Here is a 23,617-nt window from a genome sequence, read left to right on the forward strand (position 1 = left end):
ACCAAGTTTTATGAACCTAGCTTTAATACTTTTCGAGTAATTGCAGGGACCAAATTTATGGACATACGGGCATTCCTATTAGTCCCCACAGTGAACTGGTAAGGGACTAATAAAAGCAGACTTGATATAGCAAAACTGTTCTTGTAATTGATGGGAGTGTAAATTCTTAGTCAAACTTTTTTTGGGTCTTTGCTAGATTGTTATAAAAGCTTGAAGCTTATTTTGAATATCACTCTCCAGTCTGCTGCCAGAGGTTACGAGCCAAGTGGGGCTTGAGCACGTTTCTTCTGTAATATCTTTATCAGGGTTTAGAAAAATGACTTTAACAGTGGGTCTTGAACTTCTTACCACTGTAGAAAAGGCAACTATGCAGAACACAAGTTTCATATAATAATATTTATTTCATTAATGTTATCTTTTATAACATGATTTCTTCAACATCACATGTACAACATGTATACCCTCTCAGTACATTTAAATCTTCATTCAAAATGTTAGTAATATTAGCAAGAGTATGGTCCATAAAGTTTCAAGAAAAACAACTAGACAATTAAACAATGGCAGGCACTAAATAGTATAAAGTCTTTACACATATTTATATATCATATGGTGTTTAATGAAATGATAGCAACAAAATAAATATGCTAAAACCAATCCAGGATAACAAATTATTTTGACTACTAGTGAAGTCTGGAGCTAACATACATTAACTTCACTATTATACTGAAATAAGGCAAAATATGCTGTAAATTCTAGGTCTTATTTTCATCCCTGACTTTTCCCAGTTAAAACGCAAATATGTTCTAATTTCCGGTACATTACAATACTCAATTTCTTACTATTCAGCAATATTTTCGAGTCAACTGGTGACAGGGCTTTCACTGACTAACAATTTGCAGACACTTATGCACTCTTTAATGATACACCCTATCATAGGTTCAACGTAAAAGTAAGCATTCATCAACTTTTGAAACAATCATCTAGGCAGGCAGTCTAGTGAAAACATTTTACGAGTTTTTCTTTTAACTTTAAGGACTTCTCTCATACATATGTATGTTTATCACAATCTTACAAATACTTTCAACATAAATACATTACCAATGTATACAGTAACAAACAAAACAAATGCTGTATGAGACCTGTACTGCACTCAGTGATCAAAGCACTTTAGAATAACTATACAATGATGTTTACTCATTCTTATGCAAAGGTACAATATGGTACCTCTGTTTTCAAAGTTTGTTTTTTTTAACTTGGACATGATCCACATGCAATATAAAAAATAGTGCACAGGTATTTAGTAAGCACTTTAATCTAAAGAAAAAGCAAAGTTCAATAATACTTAATATTAGCTCAATTCCAACTAGACTATTTTTCCTAATCCATATACCATAATAATATACACGGTAATTACTTTCTTACATCTCATACAAAGTAAACTGTTTCCTTCCTAATGTATTATGAAGGAATAAATACAGAATAACTGTGAAAAAAATCTGTCGTTGAAAACAAGACCCTTCAAAATCCATGAGCAATACATTGTACATACCAGCACCTCGCTAAACTATATCGCACAATTTTTTTAAGATTCAGCTACAATATTGTACACAATGTTCTTTCACCAATCAGTTACAGCTCTTTACATGGTAAAATTTATTCGCTTTAGTTTGAAAGATTTCCTACTTACAGTAGACTTATTTTTCCTAATAAAAACAACTACAGTAAGTTCTCAATTCTTTTCCATGATATGTAAGCAATAATTATGTATCCATCGATTGGTTCTGCAGCATAGTCGTTTTACATACTGGATAAACTTTCTACAACTGATCGAAATCACTATCCCTCTAGAATCTTTTATGTAAAAATGTTGAATATCAACTTTGTATTGAAAACATGATTAGAATGGCTATCACAAATCAAATGAATCTACAGGAATCCTGGGACTTTCTGCACTTAAATCAAGTATACATCAGGGCAGAACAGGGGTCTGATTAACAACTCTTCCTAATACAATGTACAATGTCTTTCATCACATCAAATGTGGCGGCATACATCTACCAAATGTCTTATATATATGAACGGCAGGTTATGGATTGGCATCACTAAGCAGAGAAATGAAATCAATGATAAAGAAAGTGTGCTGCCCTGATGTACACTTCATAAAATACACACACAATTCACGCCATTCGTCTTTCATTTCTAACATAATTATCTTTTACAACTCTGTTTTCTTGGACTTCTTCTTCTTGCCATCTCTGTTGTATCCCTTTAATTCTACCTTGGCTTCTTTGGCCAAATATTTCACAAAGTCTGTTACCTCTCTACCTCCCTGTACAGAGAAGAAAAAGGGCATTAAATGATGTATTTTTCTCTGGTATATTATATAATAACATAATAAACAGAATGTAAAGACCTCAAGCAGATTTAAATCACTCAATTTCCTCAGAAAAACCAATGTTAAGTTCTCCTGGAAAGGAAATGGTTGCGTCCCCAATGTCTGAACCTATAACGTCCATCATGTGTTGAGAAAATAATACTTCTGTAAGCAAGTGTGACAACCGTTTTTTGAATAGTAACTTAATTCTTACTTATCCTGTTTAGATGGTTACACTCATATTGATGTACATGTAGCTTTGATTCTTAACTTTGTCCTTCAGTAAATTCAATTATGGTTTCAAGCTAAAAATAATTATATACATTGATTCAAATTCAATAGGTTGTGTTATTTCTGAGAAAAATGTACCTGGTATTTTTTAGGTGTTGATCCCTTTGGTTTGAAATAAATTGTTGGAAATCTGAAATAAAAATATCAAAATATAGTAAACCATCTAGAATATCTTAGTCAAACTTATTATAATTCTTTACAGGCATAACTGCTGAACAATCAACGTCCCCTACAGGAATTAGTTTTTGTTATATAGCACAAACAATTTCTGATGTACGAAATAAATTGAAATGGCCTTCATATTTTCCATATTGCCCCTTTTTCAATCACTGCAACCAAATAACAGGGCATGCCTTTTCTCCAAACTGAACATCATCTGTTGTTTTTTTTTCAATTTAAAATGAAAGTTTAATTTCCATATAGCATGGTCTTAAAATCACTCAGATAAGGCGTGGTTAGAGTAAAAATAAGTCGTCTAGCTTAAGCCATAATTGATTGTTACACGACATTATTCATAACTTTATCATGACATCACAGTACATTAGGGGTTCTAACTGACCAATCAGAGAGCTGCATTTTCAAGTACCTGCCAGTTTCCACTTGGGTATAACAAAGTATATTTACAATGAACATATAGTGACTTTAGAAACAAATATCACAGCATTTTAGAAATCAAATTAAGATTTTTCACTGCTCATGTCCCAGATGATGCTACAAACGACAAAACTTTGAAGTTTCATTGAAATATCATATCGATTTAATAGCTTTATTTTAGTTAAAAGTTTGAGATTTTACACAGGGAGTCTATGATAAAGTCCGAGTAAAATGTAATCAATACCCAAGTGAAATAAGTATCATTCCACAATGTTTTGGACATGTTAAAATTATGAATATGGCGACTTTCTAACTAGGTGTCTACTTCCCTCCCCAAAGTGAGTTTTCCATTGGAATTTTATACTTAGTAGACCATTGCCTTAAAGTTTTTTTTTTTAAAAGATATGATCTTTATATTTTCAGAATTACTGTGCACCTTAAAAATGTAGTCTCAGTGATGAAAATGTTACAAAACATACATTTCGTCAAAATTACAAAATGCTGCTGTATTTTGAATAAATCAAGTTTTTTTATTGTTTTTTTATTTATACCCAAACCCACTCTACCTAAATATGAATGTGAGGCAGACAAAAATAATAAGACACTGAAGAAAAACAGGTCTCGATGAAACAGACCATGGACTGATGATGCTAGAAGAGGCCAAATTTATTTTTTCAACCACAGCAACCTTTTCTTACTTGTTTTGAACATTTTGGTTTATATAATACAGCGTGTAAAGAAAGTACGAGACTATATTTACTCAGTGCTATTTCTTTTTTTGAAACTACTCTTTTAAGGTTTAAAATCTGACTAAAATGATTATCAATTTTATATGATACAAAAACTACATTTGATAATGAAAGAATTTTGTAAACAAGAGGACCATGATGGTCCTGAATCGCTCACCTATCCCCACATGACCCAGTGTTGAACTGAGTATGACGTCGTTATTTCTATTATTTGACATAGTGACCTAGTTTTTGAGCACATGTGACCTAGATATCATCAAGATAAAAAATTCTGACCAATTTTCATGAAGATCCATTGAAAAATATGGCCTCTAGAGAGGTCACAAGGTTTTTCTATTATTTGACCTAATGATCTAGTTTTTGAAGGCATGTGACCCACTTTTAAACTTGACCTAGATATCATCAAGGTGAACATTCTCACCAATTTTCATGAAGATCTCGTGAAAAATATGGCCTCTAGAGAGGTCACAAGGTTTTTCTATTTTTCGACCTACTGACCTAGTTTTTGACCGCACATGACCCAGTTACGAACCTGACCTAGATATCATCAAGGTGAACATTCTGACCAATATTCATTAAGAACTCATGAAAAATATGGCCTCTAGAGAGGTCACAAGGTTTTTCTATTTTTAGATCTACTGACCTAGTTTTTAACCCTACGTGACTAAGTTTCGAACTTGATCTAGATATCATCAAGGTAAACATTCTGACCAATATTCATGAAAATCCATTGAAAAATATGGCCTCTAGAGAGGTCACAAGGTTTTTCTATTTTTAGACCTACTGACCTAGTTTTTGACCGCACGTGACCCAGTTTCGATCTTGACCTAGATATCATCAAGGTGAACATTCTGACCAATTTTCATAAAGATCCATTGAGAAATATGGCCTCTAGAGAGGTTACAAGGTTTTTCTATTTTTAGACCTACTGACCTAGTTTTTGATCCCACATGACTTAGTATCGAACTTGACCTAGATATCATCAAGGTGAACATTCTGACCAATATTCATGAAGATCTCATGAAAAATATGGCCTCTAGAGAGGTCACAAGGTTTTTCTATTTTTAGATCTACTGACCTAGTTTTTGACCCCACGTGACCCAGTTTCGAACTTGACCTAGATATCATCAAGCTGAACATTCTGACCAATTTTCATGAAGATCCATTGAGAAATATGGCCTCTAGAGAGATCACAATATTTTTCTATTTTTAGACCTAATGACCTAGTTTTTGACCCTATGTGACCCAGTTTCGAACTTGACCTAGATATTATCAAGGTGAACATTCTGACCAATATTCATGAAGATCTCATGAAAAATATGGCCTCTAGAGAGGTCACAAGGTTTTTCTATTTTTAGACCTACTGACCTAGTTTTTGACCCCACGTGACCCAGTTTCGAACTTGATCTAGATATCATCAAGGTGAACATTCTGATCAATTTTCATGAAGATCTTGTGAAATATATGGCCTCTAGAGAGGTCACAAGGTTTTTCTATTTTTAGACCTACTGACCTAGTTTTTGATGGCACGTGACCCAGTTTCGAACTTGACCTAGATATCATCAAGGTGAACATTCTGACCAACTTTCATAAAGATCCCATGAAAAATGTGACCTCTAGAGTGGTCACAAGCAAAAGTTTACGGACGCACGCACGCACGGACGACGCGCGATCACAAAAGCTCACCTTGTCACTTTGTGACAGGTGAGCTAAAAAAAAATATTCACTGACATATTTATTTTCTTTATGACATTTTTTTTTTCCGTGAAGAATAATACATACCCCTGTACTTCATATGGAGGAGGAACATCATTAGCTGTAGCGTCCATCTTTGCAATAACCAACTCGGGCTCATCAGCAAGCTGCAACAAGTAAGAAATGTATCTAACTTACAGTTCTTGTACAATTATTTCATAAGACAGTCTGGTATTTGTATTCTAAAGAATCTACACTACTGAACAACTACATTCCTTTAAATTAGGACCATGTTAATCTCCACAATGTCTGGTGAACATCTGTTATCAATCCTATTACTCCGTATTACTAGTAACCTTTAACAGGCTGGACACATTGATTCTGTCTTTGCGACCAATGCTGATCATGATCAGCCTGCACATCTGTGCAGTCTGATCATGATCTACACTGTTCGCCATTCAGTCAGTATCTTTTTGGTTTGCACCCCTTTAAAAGTTAATGGTACTGTCCAAACTGAAAGATGGACAAGTTCATTACAGAAATTTAGCAGGGTAAGGGTTAAGTTCATTGACATTACCATATAAACATTTTCATATAATCTTTCATTTTTGCAGTCTGACCTTACACTGCTGTACAATAAAGTTTCTATTTCTCTATAGTTCCCAATTTTGCAGTGCAACTATAAATTGTAAAAGTACTCAATTTCTAGAATTTTGGTTTCTTTACAGTATGGTTTGTAGAATTTCTAGAAAACACGATGTTATGCAGTATAATTTTATGGGCTCAAACTATCAAATTTGACACATACTTTTTTTAACATCATCATAAACAAAATGCTGATTTCCCACCTAAAACATTTCTGTCATTAAAATCGTAACTGACAGCATTGCAGTTTGACATACTTCAACCTGCTCATTCCTTTCTACTCTTAAACAAACTATAGACGAGTCATGTGATAAACAAATGAGCAAATATTACCTTCTCTTTAACCAACTATAGATAAGTCATGTGATAAACAAGGAGCAAATATTACCTTCTCTTTAACCAACTATAGATAAGTCATGTGATAAACAAAGGAGCAAATATTACCTTCTCTTCAACCAACTATAGATAAGTCATGTGATAAACAAAGGAGCAAATATTACCTTCTCTTTAACCAACTATAGATAAGTCATGTGATAAACAAAGGAGCAAATATTACCTTCTCAGCGAGTTCAGTATATTTAGGTTCCAACTGTTTACAATGTCCACACCATGGTGCATAAAATTCGATCAAAACATCTTTATCATCTGTCACAATGTCCTGGAAATTCTTTCCAACTAGAACCTGCAAGTGTATTAAGATAGGATTTTGTTAAATCATGACACCATTAACAGGGTTGCCACTTAGTTGAGAGAATGAAATTCCCCGACTAAACCATACATTTCACTGACCAATACCACCATATTTTTTCGGCCTCCTCCTCCCCTACAGCCGTCAAGTCCACCCTTTTATATTTATTTTGGGTTGCAAAGCCTTTCAGTCTTCAAAATTCCCAAGTTAACATAAAAATGAAATTGATTCAAACACATATAAATTATGTTTATACACAATTACACCAAAATGTGACTGAAAATATTTATAAATACTGCTTGAAGACTGTCATAGCCACTGAACATTTTAAACATCGACCCAGAATTTCATATTTCCCTGACTTTTCCAAAATTTCATTTTTCACTGACCATTATCAAGATTTCCCTGACAATTCACTGACCTTGAAAAAAAAAATCATTTTTCCTGGACTTTTCAAGGTAAGTGGAAACCCTGATTAACTAATCATAAAGAAACTGAAAAGCCATAATCGAAGGGGTAAAAAAAGGCCTTTGCTTATTTGATATCTTTAGCCCATTTTTCTCAACAAAGTTGTTGTCATGTGACAGCTGTCAGATAACTCACCCAGCTCCAGTACTAACACTTCCTATCCAGTTATTGACAACTACTCCATATCAATCAAATTCACTTAAGATATATTGTATTCTGTTATAGTGATGACAAAGCAGCGGTCTAATGAAAAAGGGGTCAGATGCTCAAATCAGGGTGCGTGGGTATGAGCCCCACTGGGGTCATGACCACACCTTCTCATATGAAACCAGTACTTGTTTTTCAAAGAGGCAGTTTTGAGAGCTGGTGAAATACTCATGTAAGCATAAAGCTTTCAGGGACCACGATGTTCTCTGCCACTTGAGTCAACTAAAAGAGTCTGCAATCAAAGTACTGAGAAAAATCCTGTGGCAAAAATAGAAAACTCTATATAATTCATAGCATCTGGAATTTTGACTGGTTTTCATAATTTCAAAAATTTCCTCTCAAAAAAGTAAACTGTATTACACAAATTGTATAATTATAGAGCAAACAGAACTAAACAAAATACTTTCTTTGCTGAACCCTGTCTGATAGTAGTGTATGAAGACAAAGTATGGAAAATTGATGTCCACAAACAGAACTGATATCCCAGTGTTTCAAATACACAGAACAACAAAGTCCCAGTTTAGTTTTATCATTTGTAGAGTGATGTTAAGTTTGTTCTATAAATACTTATTTTAAACTGAGAAATTTATTCTAACTTACAACAAGAGCTGTCAGTGGACAGCGCGCTCGACTATTCTCAGTTCTTGATATTATAATATAAGCTATGAGTAAAACTTTAACATTACAATAAGCATATTCTAAGTTGAAAAGGGGCCATAATTCAGTCAAAATGCTTGATAGAGTTGCCTCTTCCTTTTTACAGCCTGGGGTCATGATGGTAAACAAGTATGCAAAATATGAAAGCAATATCTCAATGGACGTTGAAAATATTTGGGGTGGTACGCAAACTTTTAACATTTATTCTAAGTCGAAAAGGGGCCATAATTCAGTCAAAATGCTTGATAGAGTTGCCTCCTCCTTTTTACAAACTGGGGTCGTGATGGTAAACAAGTATGCAAAATATGAAAGCAATATCTCAATGGACTTTGAAAATATTTGGGGTGGTATGCAAACTTCAATATTTATTCTAAGTCGAAAAGGGGCCATAATTCAGACAAAATGCTTTATAGAGTTGCCTCCTCTTTTTTACAGACTGAGGTCATGATGGTAAACAATTATGCAAAATATGAAAGCAATATCTCAATGGACTTTGAAAATATTTGGGGTGGTACGCAAACTTTAACATTTATTCTAAGTCGAAAAGGGGCCATAATTCAGTCAAAATGCTTGATAGAGTTGCCTCCTCCTTTTTACAGACTGGAGTCATGATAAAAAAACAAGTATGCAAAATATGAAAGCAATATCTCAATGGACTTTGAAAATATTTGGGGTGGCACGCAAACTTTAACATTTATTCTAAGTGAAAAAGGGGCCATAATTCAGTCAAAAAGCTTGATAGAGTTGCCTCCTCCTTTTTACAGACTGGGGTCATGATGGTAAACAAGTACGTAAAATATGAAAGCAATATCTCAATGGACTTTAAAAATATTTGGGGTGGTACGCAAACTTTAACATTTGTGTGACGCTCACGCTAACGACGACGCGAGTAGGATAGCTCCCCTATTCTTCGAAAAGTCGAGCTAAAAACAGCAATCAAGGTACCAGGTATTTGTTTACTGAATTTTACATAAAGGGCACATAACCCATGCACGAATTCTCAATTATCATTAGTTGCATGAGAGTCATCTGCCACTTCTGTTTGCAAGAAAAGGACTTCTGAATGAGACAAGGCCAGTACAAGATTTTTCTTAGAGAACAAAATTCACAAAGCTTACCTTAACTGGCTGATCTTGTGTTGGAACTGGTTCAGATTTAAGGTATGGCTCTAATTTTCCATCTAATAATTCATTTGCAAACTTTTCCAAATTGTCCATACTGAAATAATAGTAATATTAATAACATATAAACATAAATAGATGTAACCACAAACAGCTTGTTTCCAATTAATGAATAATTAAATCTAACTCAGGTCAAGACTTTGTTGTAGCTGGTTTAATTTCATATTTTTACTATTAAAAGCGATTATACATAAAATATGTACCAAACTTTGAAATTAAACTGCCATGTCTATAAAAACAATTCTAATCTGGAGCCAAATACTCTTCGCTATCAAAACTAAGCTAGGAAGGTTGTACTTACCTGAACTCGTCAGTCATTATGAATTTCTGATCTTTGCTATCCCGGGCAGCTACTGTTGGTTTATCATCACTTGGTGATGTAATTCCAAATTCATTGAGCTCATGACTGAAATCATCTTTGCTGCTGATAGCGAAGTATACACTTTTTCCTGCATCCTTCAACTTCTTGCCAACTTTCATCACCCTGCAAATGTCACATGTTCAATTATTATATTTCATATCTTTTGTTTACTTAAAGGAGTCTTTATTTGTTTTGTTGGGTTTAACATCGCACTGACACAATTAGGTCTAAAAAAAAAATTCTTTGTTTCCAGTAACATGCTCAAAAAAGTTGGGGTAGGTAGGTCGGAAAATTTTTTTTTTTGAAATTATTTTTTATTAAGGGAGACTTTTTGGAAATTATTTTTGTGTCAAAAAATAAATGTAAATAAGAGGGTAATGCCTTCAGAGCATCAGTAAGTTGATTTCTAACATCACTGGACACGTTTAAAGCATAAAAAGTGCAGTTTTGCAACTTTTTATTAAAAAGTTGAAAAAAAAAATTCTCCAAGGCCATAAAAACATCTAGGGTCGGGCCAAAAAATTAGGGTAGGTCGGGATACCAGAAACAAACAATTTTTTTTTATGCCTTATAGGTCATATGGCAACTATGGAAGACCCCAGATGCACCTATGTGCATTATTTTATCTGGAGCGGGCACCTGAGCAGAACCATCGACCTTCTGTAAGCCAGCTGGATGGCTTCCTCACATGATGAATTCAACGCCCCGAGTGAGGCTTGAACCTACATCGGTGACGGGCAAGTGACTTGAAGTCAGCGACCTAACAGTTAACCACTGGGCCACAGAGGAGTATTAAGCAATGGCAATGATAACCATATAAAGTTGCATATTGTCCACTGGGCAACAGAAACAGACATCAGCAAAAGGCTGGACCTTTTCTTTTATATCCGACATACAAGATTGCTAATAAAGCAGAAATGAATTTTTACTGTATAAATAAATCTTAAAATTGAAATGAATATCTTCATTCTAGTAGCCTTTATGTTTATGTTTTAACAATTTCAGTAATACATAAAAATTTACATTACTTATAAAACCCATGTTTCTGACCATAATGTTGAATCATGGATTAAACCTTTCACTCAAAAAGTTTTATCTCTAAAAGGAATTTTCCTCCCCTACCCCTTCCACACATACACACTTTTCTACTACTCATGTTAAAAAATATTCACTTTAAATTATAAATTACATTTTCAACTTCATATGTTCTGAGTGAAAAACAAGACCACAGAGTGGGGAAATGTATGACTAAAACTCTAGATTAGGAAGGAGGAAGTTAAACTTTAAGAATTTTTTTTTGGTGTGTCAGAGTTTGGATGTAATATGGGGGCTGGGGAGGAGTAATGTGGACTGTTGCACTCCTAAATATTTTCATCACCATCCACCTATATTCCAAGTTTAAAGTCATTAACTTGAATAATTTTGAAGTTGTGCTCGAGATACAAAAACAAAGGAAAAATGATCTTTGAGCTCTACTTGTGACCTTAACACTTTACCTACTGACCTGGTTCATGTGTTTTGCAAATCATCTCATAGCCAAGTACCCATATGTAAGGTTTAATGTCAATACATTGAATTGTTATCAAAGTTATGCTCCAGACACAGACAGATGGACAGACGCATGCGCCATCACATAATACATCCATTTTTCCAAAACGTGTATTAAACATATTTTGTGCTTCAAAAAACTACATTTATTCAGACCTGGAATTCTGCCACAATATGCCTGATAGAACCACTAAACCTTCCAATAGATTCCTTACCAGAAATGAAATTTCAAACCCTAATCACTGAGAGACAAGTGATTCAAGGTCAGTGGCCACAACCACTTAGCCACAGAGGCCCCCAATGATCTGTTATAAAAAAGCTTAAAACAGCAAAAAATCTGTGCTGTATACCTGTTTCTCCAGTAGTTGGTTCCTTTCACATTTTTGGTATAATCTACATCATAGTAAGCTACAATCAATGGTTTCTTCAATTTATCAGCATTGTCGGATGTTCTGTGTGCACATAACCCAAGACTGAAAAACAAAACAAATTCATCTGAAAGGTAAGCAACATAACATTTCACATACTGCACTGTCAATACAGCAGAAGGTTTAAACAGGATAGCACTAAGGGCCATATATTGCTCACCTGACCTAGGTCTCACTCCATGTTACTTTGTATCTAATTTGGCCTAAATTTCATACAAACAAACATTTTGACCATGTTTATGCATATCAATAGTTGAATTACCAACTTTTTTGATGATATGACCTCATGTTCCCTACCTTTGAACTTGACCCAGATTTCATACAGAAAAACATTCTGACACAGGCTTATGATGATGAAGTTCAAAAACAGGCCTCTACAGTTTTAACCATGTTGTTTCTATGATTTGGCCTAATGTCCTAGTTAATTTCTCCTAGATGTTTAACCAATGTAACATTCTGACCAAGTCTTAAGGAAGTTCAGGTAGAAAATAGAGTCCTTTCAGTTTTAACAATGTCTTTCTATGATCTGAACTAGTGTTTAAGTTTCTGACCTAGATAGTCTAGTTTCAAACTTGACACAGATATAATAGAGATTAACATTCTGAAGATAAATGAGAAAATGCGGCCCTTAGATTAATTTTTTCATGATTTGACCAAGTGCCCTAGTTTTTAACTCAAATAACCCAGTTTCCATCTTGACGAGTGTCAACAGTCAAACTGTTGACAACCCAAGAAGACACAAGGCCATCACAATAGCTCACCTTGAGCACTTTGCGCTAAGCAAATACCAAGAATTTCTGACACCCTTTCTATGTTTTATCTGCAAAAAATGACATGTTCTTTAAAGTAATAAAAATTAAGAACCATCTTGAAACTGAAAAAATATGACTGAATTTTTTATTCAAACATTGTTTTTTTCCTGCTTTGGACATTTCCAATAACGGTTCCTGTTCCGAGCCATTGAAACTACACATTTTCTCTTCACCTTAAAAAAATCCCAGATACGGTGAAATCATTCATTTTTTTTATCTTTTTGTGGTGTTGTTAATCCACAAAATTAAATTCCAACCAAAAAGAGAAAATTAAAATATATTTTGTCTTGAAACACTGTCAAATTAACAAATTTAAACCCCAAGTAAACAGACTGCATTAGACGCTTTAGCCAAAACCATGAAATGTATTCCAGCTTAATTGAATGATTTCCTACTGAACAAATATTGGCATGTTTATTGAGAACTGTGATATTTTTATTTCATTTCTGCTTGTATTGTTCTATCAGACATCATTTAACTTCAAAAAAGTAAAAAAGGAACAACTTATAATAAGTTTTGCATGTGTTCAGGAAAAAGACCTCCCAACCAACCCAGTGCCAGACCTATCCCCTTAAGCTACAGTCACACATACAGATATGTCCGTGCATTTTGGTACGGTGCGGATGGGATGGGATTGGTCTGTGGTGGGGACACGGATAAGTATGGAGCAGTACGTCTTAGTACGGGAGAAATGGTGAGAAACAGGGAGCAAAAAAAAAAACCAATAAAGGATGCGAATAAGTACGGGTAGGTACAGCTTACTACGCTGCACTACGTTTTCCTGCACCTAGCAATTTGCCCAGCGCGTGGACGACCGAGATGAACTACGCTTAAGTACGGGCAGCCTCGGATAATAACTACGGCAAGGTACGTTTCAGTAGTGATAACTATGTTTTAGTACGTTTAACTACGGATAAATAAGTTTCAACCAAGTTGGACAAAAGTCACGCTCAAATGGCTACGGATCGCTCAAATGGCTACAGATCGCTCAAACTTTTGTGCATGTTCAAAAATTGTAGGAACTTGCAAGTTTGTGATAAGTCTTGAATACGTTTTGACCAAGTGTTGGTATGGATTGATACGGATTACTACTTTGAGGTAGGGCTTATGGTACAGATCGATACGGGTTACTACGTTTCTATCCGTGGCTAGAGGTAGCTATCCGCACTGTATGTGTGACTGGGGTATAAAAAAGTAGTAAATTAACTACACATTGAATAAACACTGATTTTACTTTGCTGGGACTGAACATGTTACTGTGAAATCATTAATATTCGTGGGGGATTAATTTTTGTGGATTTCGTGGTTCAGCTTAACCACGAAATTAAGTCCCAACGAACAAATTGTGTCCACGATAATGTAAATTGTATGCTACAATCCTCAATGTTGCCAAAAAAGACACCATAGTCGTTCAATCTAATCTGTAGATCTGTGCATGCGGCAGCACAGACCTGCAGCTTTCGTTTAGTTTATGGAGGCTCCATCAACGATAAACATGATATGTGTCGTAAAAAAAAAAAAAAGACTTTTATTCAGACATTTATCCATGATTTGTTAACATGCTCATTAAGTAAAAGTAGATACTAAATATAGAAGTTTGACGTAGTGTTTCTGCAGCTGTTTTCTGATTTTTTCCGGACCCGCTCTGCAATGTTTTACACTAGCCTTTATTTTTACAGATACGCAGTAAACTATTATTACTTTGGGACTATTAAATATTATAAATTAATTGCTAGATTTGCGGCCAATGCATTATTACCCAATTCACATTACATATTTCTCGGCAGGAAATAACACATGCGTAAGTTCAACAGCTTGTAATTTTAGATGCAGACGCGCATTCATTTTGCAAAAAAACAGTAACAACAAACAAGAGGGCCATGATGGCCCTATATCGCTCACCTGTTATCATTGCACTTGAGGACAAGAAGGTTCTCAGAAAAAATATCTAAGTCCAAAGGACAGGAACAACAAAGGAAAGAAATTTAACCAAAAAGAAAAACAAAATTCTTACAAGGTACAGATATGTCAAAATACACCTAAAAATTGGAGGTACCATCCATGTTGTACCACAGAAAAGTGGTCTCGGTTTTTCCCTACAGCCAAAAATAAAAAAGTTACTAAAAATAGGCTATTTATAGTAACGTAAAAGGGAAGTAATTCAAAAGAAAATTATTGTAAGTTAACAAAAGAAGGATCTGCCAAATAAATCTGTTGACATAAATGAAACTTCAGATCAGTATCTTCATTAGTTTCGGAGATATACCCATTTTAATTTGAAATAAAGGGAGGTAATTTGACATAAAATCAATCCATAGTTATCTACCCTGATTAGCTCGGTCCAACTAATGATAATAACGAAATTTCAAATAAGTCCTGTAAGTACTTACTGATATAAATCCATTTTGACTACAATCAGGGGAGGTAATCAGATATAAAATAACTCTGGAAACTACAATTGGATTTGATTTGTCATGGAATCCAAGATTTATTGTTGTTGAAGATATTTTGGAAGTTTGTATCAAATAAAATCATAAATGAAGTCTCTATATGGCTGCAAAAGCCAAAATAGCCAATTTTGGACATTTAAGGGGCCATAACTCTGGAACCTATGACGGAATCTGGCCAGTTTAAGAAAGGAATCAAGATCTTGTGGTGATACAAGTTGTGTGCAAGTTTGGTTAAAATCAAATCATAAATGAAGTTGCTATTGTGCAGACAAGGTCAAAATAGCTAATTTTGGCCCTTTCAGGGGCCACAACTCCGGAACCCATTCAGGGATCTAGCCAGTTCAACAAAGGAACCGAGATCTTATGGTGACACAAGTTTTGTGCAAGTTTGATTAAATTCAAATCATAAATGAAGCTGCTATTGTGCAGACAAGGGCAAAATAGCTAATTCTGGTCCTTTCAGGGGCCATAACTCTGGAACCCATAACGGAATCTGGCCAGTTCAAGAAAGAAACCAAGATCTTATGGTGATACAAGTTGTGTGCCAGTTTGGTAAAAATCAAATCATAAATAAAGCTGCTATTGTGCAGACAAGGTCAAAATAGCTCATTTTGGCCCTTTCAGGGGCCATAACTCTGGAACCCATAATGGGATCTGGCCAGTTCAAGAAAAGAACCGAGATCTTATGGTGATACAAGTTATGTGCAAGTTTGGTTAAAATAAAATCATAAATGAAACCACTATCGTGCAGACAAGGAATTGTTGACGGACGGACGCACGGACACACGACGGACGAAGGGTGATCACAAAAGCTCACCTTGTCACTATGTGACAGGTGAGCTAAAAAAACACTTACATAATTTAGTAAAACAGCAAAATAGGGTGATGGAACCTGCATAGTGCTTATCAGCTCATGACAGTGGACAAGTGTGTGAAGTTTCAATCCATTCCCATTAGTGGGTACTAAGATACCAGCTTACATAATAGGAATTTAACCAAAAACTCCTAAGTGAAAAAGGGGCATAATTTTGTAAAATGCGAAGTTGAGTTATTGACCCTTTGCACTGCATGTCATATCATGACAGTGAACAAGTGTGTGCAATTTCAATCCTTTCCTATTAGTGGATACTGAGATACCAGCTTACATACAAAAACTTAACCAAAAATTTCTATGTTGAAAAAGGGGCATAATTTTGAAAAAAAGCAAAATAAAGTTATAGGACATACAAAAACGTAACCAAATTGGGATGCCGACGCATGGGCGAGTCCAATAGCTCTACTATTCTATGGATAAACAAGCTAATAAAATGTGCATGTCAGATCATGAGAGTGAACAAGTGTGAGAAGGTTTAATCCATTCCAATTAGTGAGTACTGAGATACCAGCTTACATACAAAACCTTAACCAAAAAATTCTAAGTCGAAAATGGGGCATAATTTTGTAAAAGAGCAAAATAGAGTTATGGAACCTGTGCAATGTAAGTCAGTTTATCACAGTAAATAAGTGTGTGAAGTTTCAATCCATTCCCACAAGTGGTTACTGAGATACCAGCTTACATAGAAAACCTTAATCAAAAATTTCTAAGTCGAAAAAGGGGCATAATTTTGTAAAAAAGCATAATAGAGTTATGGAACCTGTGCAATGTAGGTCATTTTATCACAGTGAATAAGTGTGTGAAGTTTCAATCCATTCCCACAAGTGGTTGCAGAGATACCAGCTTACATACAAAAACTTAACCAAATTGGGACGCCGACGTATGGGCGAGTCCAATAGCTCTACTATTCTATGAATAGTCGAGCTAATAAAATGATATACTAGATCTATTCCTGTGGAAATTATGAATTTTATTTTATTTTTCCAAAAATGGAAAATCCACGAATTTACGTCCTCAAGAAACAGCCATTTTAGTCAAAACCCACAAAATTTCGTGCCGCAAAATTAAATGATTTCGCATTATCTGTACCCTGGCTTTCAGAAAAAGCACATCAGGCCAAGTTAAGGAACAAAGTCATGTTTTATTTATTATTATTCCAACAGCATGTCCTTTTACACAAGGCTAAATTACCTTTGATCGGCTATCCAACTCTTCAATTTAAATACTGTGGCATCATCAGTGTATTTCTGTTTTGACTCTTCAAATTTACTGTGTAGTCTCTTTGGTTGGAATAAAACAATATCACTGTAAAAGAAAGTTACAATAATTTGTTTCAGAAATGTATTTATTTATTTGGGTTTTACGGCGCACCAACACAGTCTAGGTTCAGAAAACATCAATATGTTAAGGAGCCACAGATGTCAAAGTCGTCATGTACAGTAAAACAGCAAAACCACTACTGGGTTTTCACCCGTACAAACTACAGTTAAACACATGTTAGCTGTTACCTACATTAAGAAGAAACCTCATTTAAGCAGCCAAAATTCATGTATCCAAGTTATTCCTTGTTAAAGCAACCACCTGCTTTAAGCGGCCACTTTTCAGGAGATGTGGCCAAAGAATGACTGTAGAGAAGACATGCAATCACTAATAAAATAAGTCACATTCCTGCGATCAAAGATGCCTTGTATTGTCTTTATGTTAATAAATCTCTCTTGCTTGAATGAACAGTTTTTTTTACTATTTTTCTCAGTGATATGGAACATACTTCAGCTTAATTACTTTATATCACAGAGTTTTCTCAAATGAGTAAGGAATTTATCTGCAATGAAACATCATAAGTATATTCCACTATTTCCCTAATGGCATGAAAAATGTTATCAAGAGGTGCCTCTTTTCCTTAGCTGTCCAATACAATTAGGATTTGTTGTAGACTGTTAAGAAGAGATTAGATAAAACAAGATTAGCTTGGAAAACCTACTCATCATATCCATATTTTTTGTTAATGTCACCACTGTAGGTGTGAGCAAAGTTAATGCTTTCACTCATGGCAGAGGCAACTTTCTGGAATGTCTTGGCAAGGTCACTGTCAGCACTCTTGAAGAAACCTGTAAAATAGAACCTCCAGTTAAACATACATGTATGATAAAATTTATGTAAGTTTCCACTGGTTACAATATTTTCCTAAAATTTCAGTAGAACTGTCATCAAAATTCCCCTGTGCAATGCAACTAGCAATAAACTTCTGACTGACTGACACTTTCTTCCTACAGCACTTTACTTTGTTAAGACATTAATAGCATTTATCAAAATCTATATATAGTATATCAAGATGGTACCCTCTGTCAGTTATTGTGTCACAAATAGTTAAATCTAACCAAGATGTGTGAGAAGTAAATGACTATTTATATGAAGATAAAGTGTTACACAGTTTGAAAGTGCCTGCCATTTTAATCATTATTCATCTTTCACATGTGCATATGCCTGTCTCAAATTCTTTCCATTAAAGCCAAAAATCTGATGCAAAGGCATTGATAAATTATGTAATTGTACACTCACCAACAACACCATATTCTGAGCTGTCCAAAAACTTCTCAGCTTGTCCCACTTCCGTTAGTTCCTTTGAGGCCGGGCCGGCTTTACCTCTCATGGTCTTCACAATACCATCTGAATAAAGAAATAGTCAATTTCTTCCCTAATGTATACAGAAATAAACAAAACTTATTTTGATAATTTTTACACACTAGTTACTGCCAAAACCTACTACCTTTAACCTGAGGCCATCATAAATAAATTGTTAAATTACTAGTTTAGAGGATTTTACTGGGCAGTTAATTTTATATGTGTAAAATTTTCAACTCTAATTAACAAAGAATATCTAAAAGCTATACAAAAATGTTATGTATTACTCAAGTATATATTTAAGACTTATGGTCAACAAGGTACATTTGATTGTGAAAGAAACAGAATGGACTCAGTTGTCTACCGTCCCGGACAGTCTGTCTGACTGCAAAACCAAGGGTTGTAAGTTTGATTCCCCACTCATCCAAAAAACAAGAACTGTCTGTAAGACAGCCAATGCTCAACTATTCAAACTGTTGTCCCAGAAGCAGGAATATTATCCTTAATGTTAAAATATCTATAGAGTTTCTATCCAGTATCTGGCATTAGTTTTGGAGATAGTAACTTGCATGCAAAACTTTAACCAGGATTTTGTAAGTGCAAAAGGGAGCATAATTTGGCCAAAATACATGTCAGAGTTATGAGACTTCATGCTATCACCTAGTTTTATTACCCGGAAGACAAAAGCAAAGTTTCAATTCAATATCTGCTTTAGTTTTGGAGATAGTAACTTGCATGCAGAACTTAATCCAGGATTTTCTAAGTCCAAAAGGGGGCATAATTTGGCCAAAATACATGTCCGAGTTATAGAACTTGACCCAGTGAGATTGGTAATTGACCTAGAAAAAGAAAAAAATAAGCTTCTCTTGCCTTTAAATAATAGCTATAGCTACTTGAATGCAAAATTTTAACCAAGGTGTGACGCCGATGCCATGGTGAGTCAAATAGCTCGGACTGTTCTTAGAAAAGTCAAGCTAAAAATAACTAACATTCAGATTAAGAATCTTGTGTATGGGTGCTATACATTTGGCATGCTAAACAAGTTTCTGGAAATGGAGCATCTGAAGAATCTTGCACTATCCTCCCTCTAAAGGTTACTAAGTCTACTGGAAGAGTTACCCATACCAGTTACCAGGGGTATAAATCATAAATTAGCTCAAACAAAAATGCAACAATAAATGACAAATGAATACCCATATTCTTACACTGACCACTACCATTTCACAAAGTGATATAAAACTGTGATAATACATGTACAATATGACCACGAAAATCTGAACGTAAAAGATTTAACACAGTGACACTCACTAAAATAAGAACAGAAGGTTAGTGAGAACACAGCATGATATTGTAAGAGAACTAAAGGTAACAATGTAAGAAAACAATGTATCAAGTGAACTCTTCAATTGCCTTTTGCACTCAATTCCTTTACTTTGAAGAAAACATGTGCATTTATTTTTACAAGCTTACTATAAATGTAATAAAGCGGTATTACTGGTTGTATGTTTAATTACCATTTCTGAAGATGTAGTGTTTTCACACACCTCTAAAACCAAACAAAAATCAACAGCTGTGTTTCCGTTATTGACATATGTTACAACAATAAATGCAAATCTTATTATACAAAACAGTTTCCACCATTAATTTTTATAATCTCTACCACAGAAAATCAGTGCCTGTACTAATTAATGAAAATAACTGTGACAGGTATTATTGATCATTGTAGTGATTTTTATTGTTAATTATTCATGTGTTTACTTCTGTTTCAGTGCCAACCCTACAAATCCCCTCTTTGATGTCACTTTACCTGGTTTGGTCAATATAAATTATAACACCGAACAGAGCAAAACACAAATATGACTTGGAATCAGAAGAAAGAAACAGCTTCACATTATCAAAGTGAAAGCCTGCCTAATTTGATAAGCCACTTGGTACAATGAAATGTGCAAGGCAATAAGTTTGGTTTCTTAAGTTTACAAACCAAAGTTTAAAGGCTCAGAATTAATATTACAAAGTAAAACGCCACTGTAACTGGGAGCAAATGGATGAAGTAACAGGTCTTTTATTGCCTACTTTTCAGTTCAAGCTGTATACTTCCATATATTACTGACCATCAAGCATTCTTATATCAAATTCAATTCAATTCATGTGAAAATAAAATACATTAACATATAAATTCATAGATAAACTAAATACACGCGCTAATGACCAACATAAACTGATAAGTTCATGACAAGATGACATAGCAAACATAGACAAGTAACCAAGTTTACAAAAGCATCAACCCTCATATTCGTGCACTATACAGTATACTACTGCTACATGTATGTTTTATTTGTTTCCGTTTAAGTGCCAGCTTCAACAGTATTTCACTAATATAACAGTGAGCAGTTAACCGCAATGTTGGGCGGTTAAAACCGCCCCCGGTTTTAACCAGCGGTTTTAACCGGTTAAAACCGCCCCGGTCAATACTCCCTGAAGTGGTCAATACCGGTCAATACTGGTCGATTGGTCAATACTGGCCAATTAGTCAATACTGACTGTTAAGATATTTTGCAGAGTTTATGAACAATTTAAATAATGACTGTTAAGAGCATTTGGGGCTTGATGAAGGTATTTGCATGCATTATATTTAGTTCAAGCAACCAAATTAATACTCCCAAATTAGTCAGAAGTGGTCAATTTGTCAGCACTGGTTGATACTGGTCATTATATTGCTAATTTAACTGAACTTCATTTGTAGAAAGTATTTCATAAACTGTAGCAGTCAAGTGTTTGATTCACAAGTGATAAATCTAATTATTTTTACTGGTATTTAATTCAATGAAAAATTGCTGCCTACAACTGGACCCTTTGTGGTTTAATTGTGTTTTGATAGCAAGTGTCACATTGCCTAATTGACACCATGTGTTACAATATACAACAGATTATATGTTGCAGGCCTGTCTATCTAGTCACTTATTAGCTGTCATGATCAATAATCCCACTGTATCAATGAGGTGCTTGAACATGGTAACTTTATCTAAAAACAAGGGTGCAGAATGTCACAATATACGCCCGTCACAGCAAATTTGTTTACACTAGCACCTGTATTTGCAAATGGAATTTTAATTTTCTAGTTGTTTACAATGTTGTTTTTTTTAGAAATTATTGTAATTCTTTTATTTTTCTAAGTCCACAAAAAAAATCCTTACCAGGTAGAGATACCTTAAAATACACCCAAAATTTGAAAGTAATATCAATGTTGTACCACAGAAAAGTGGTCTTGGTTTTTCCCTACGGTCAATTATAAAAAAGTTACAACGTAAGTTATTTATAGTAACAACTAAGGGAAGTTAATCTTTAAAGAGAAAAAAAAAAAAAAAAAAAAAAAATCGAAAAAAAAAAATTACAAGTCCACACAAAAATCCTTACCAGGTAGAGATAGCTCAAAATACACCTCAGAATTGGATGTAACATGCATGTTGTACTACAGAAAAGTGGTCTCGATTTTTCCCTACGACTTGTAATGAAAAAGTTACAATATAAGCTATTTATAGTAACAGCAAAGGGAAGTAATTTTAAAGAAGGGACCAGTGCATGACACTCCGTCTCATGATGGGTGTACAATTGTGCCAAGTTGCATCAAAATCCCTACATGCATGAAGAAGAAATGCTCCAGACAAAGTCATTCTTGTATCTGACCTTTGACCTTTAAGTGTGACCTTGACCTTAGACCGAGGGACCTGGTTCTTGCGCATGACACTCCGTCTCATGCTGTGAACATTTGTGCCAAGTTGTATCAAAATCCCTCAATGCATGAAGAAGAAATGCTCCGGACAAAGTTTTCATTCTTGTATCCTTTGACCTCTAAGTGTGACCTTGACCTTACCCCTAGGGACCTGGTTCTTGCGCATGACACTCCGTCTCATGATGGTGAACAATTTTGCCAAGCTACATCAAAGTCCTTTCATGCATGAAGAAGATATGCTCCGGACAAAGTTTTCATTCTTGTATCCTTTGACCTCTAAGTGTGACCTTGACCTTAGACCTAGGAACCTGGTTCTTGCGCACGACACTCCCTCTCATTATGGTGAACAACTGTGCCAAGCTACATCAAAATCATTCCATGCATGAAGAAGATATGCTCCGGACAAAGTCATTCTTGAATTTTTCATTCTTGTATCATTTGGCCTCTAAGTGTGACCTTGACCTTAGACTTAGGGACCTGGTTTTTGCGCATGACACTCCGTCTCATGATGATGAACAATTGTGCCAACTTTCATCAAAATCCCTCCATACATGAAGAAGATATGCTCCGGACAAAGTCATTCTTGAATTTGACCTTTGACCTCTAAGTGTGTGACCTTGACCTTAGACTTAGGGACCTGGTTCTTGCGCATGACACTCCGTCTCATGATGGTGAACAACTGTGCCAAGTTTCATCAAAATCCCTCCATGCATGTAGAAGATATGCTCCGGACAAGGTCTGTGGACGCCGCCCGCCCGCCCGCCCGCCCATCCGCCCGCCAGGGGCGTTCCCATAATACGTCCCGTTTTTCAAACGGGCGTATAAAAATTAGTTATGCAATTCAAAGTATTCAAATGACCAGTATTGACCATAATATGTGTTGATCAGGGATACTGTGTAGGACCAAAATTTGAAATGACCAGTACTGTCCATTTCAATGAGTGTAATTTATAGTAATAATGTTTTAATTAATTCAAAATAAAGGCTATACTTTAAAGTGATAAAAGCATTTAACTAGTATTGACCACTGACCAGTCTAAGTATATTGTCCAGAACTGAGCCTGACCAGGACACATTGCCAAGGACCAAAACTGAATCGACCAGTATTGACCATCAATCCACTATACTTTTTAACAAACAATATTTTGTATTATTCAGATTGCTTTATAATTTTTACATTACTGTTACATCTTGTTCTAATCTGTTAATGTGCATTATGTAAAAGTGTTGAATAAACCAGTAT

The 23,617-nt window shown here is 34.9% G+C and overlaps 1 protein-coding gene across 1 annotated transcript in view; it reads right to left on the reverse strand.

Annotated features, from left to right (window-relative positions):
- Window positions 1-381: 381 nt before the first annotated feature.
- Window positions 382-23,617, reverse strand: part of LOC123566019 (protein disulfide-isomerase A3-like) — a 28,817-nt gene continuing 5,581 nt past the window's right edge. Inside the window, exons 4-13 of the mRNA XM_045359836.2 lie at window positions 18,582-18,689; window positions 18,004-18,130; window positions 17,214-17,327; window positions 11,809-11,931; window positions 9,851-10,033; window positions 9,487-9,586; window positions 6,905-7,030; window positions 5,791-5,870; window positions 2,744-2,795; window positions 382-2,329 (exon numbers count right to left, since the gene is read on the reverse strand). Coding sequence (XP_045215771.2) covers window positions 2,216-2,329; window positions 2,744-2,795; window positions 5,791-5,870; window positions 6,905-7,030; window positions 9,487-9,586; window positions 9,851-10,033; window positions 11,809-11,931; window positions 17,214-17,327; window positions 18,004-18,130; window positions 18,582-18,689 — 1,127 coding nt within the window. The 3' untranslated portion in view covers window positions 382-2,215. The remainder of the gene's footprint in view (window positions 2,330-2,743; window positions 2,796-5,790; window positions 5,871-6,904; window positions 7,031-9,486; window positions 9,587-9,850; window positions 10,034-11,808; window positions 11,932-17,213; window positions 17,328-18,003; window positions 18,131-18,581; window positions 18,690-23,617) is intronic.

Source organism: Mercenaria mercenaria, chromosome 8 (genome assembly GCF_021730395.1).
Source record: "Mercenaria mercenaria strain notata chromosome 8, MADL_Memer_1, whole genome shotgun sequence".
Taxonomy (NCBI): domain Eukaryota; kingdom Metazoa; phylum Mollusca; class Bivalvia; order Venerida; family Veneridae; genus Mercenaria; species Mercenaria mercenaria.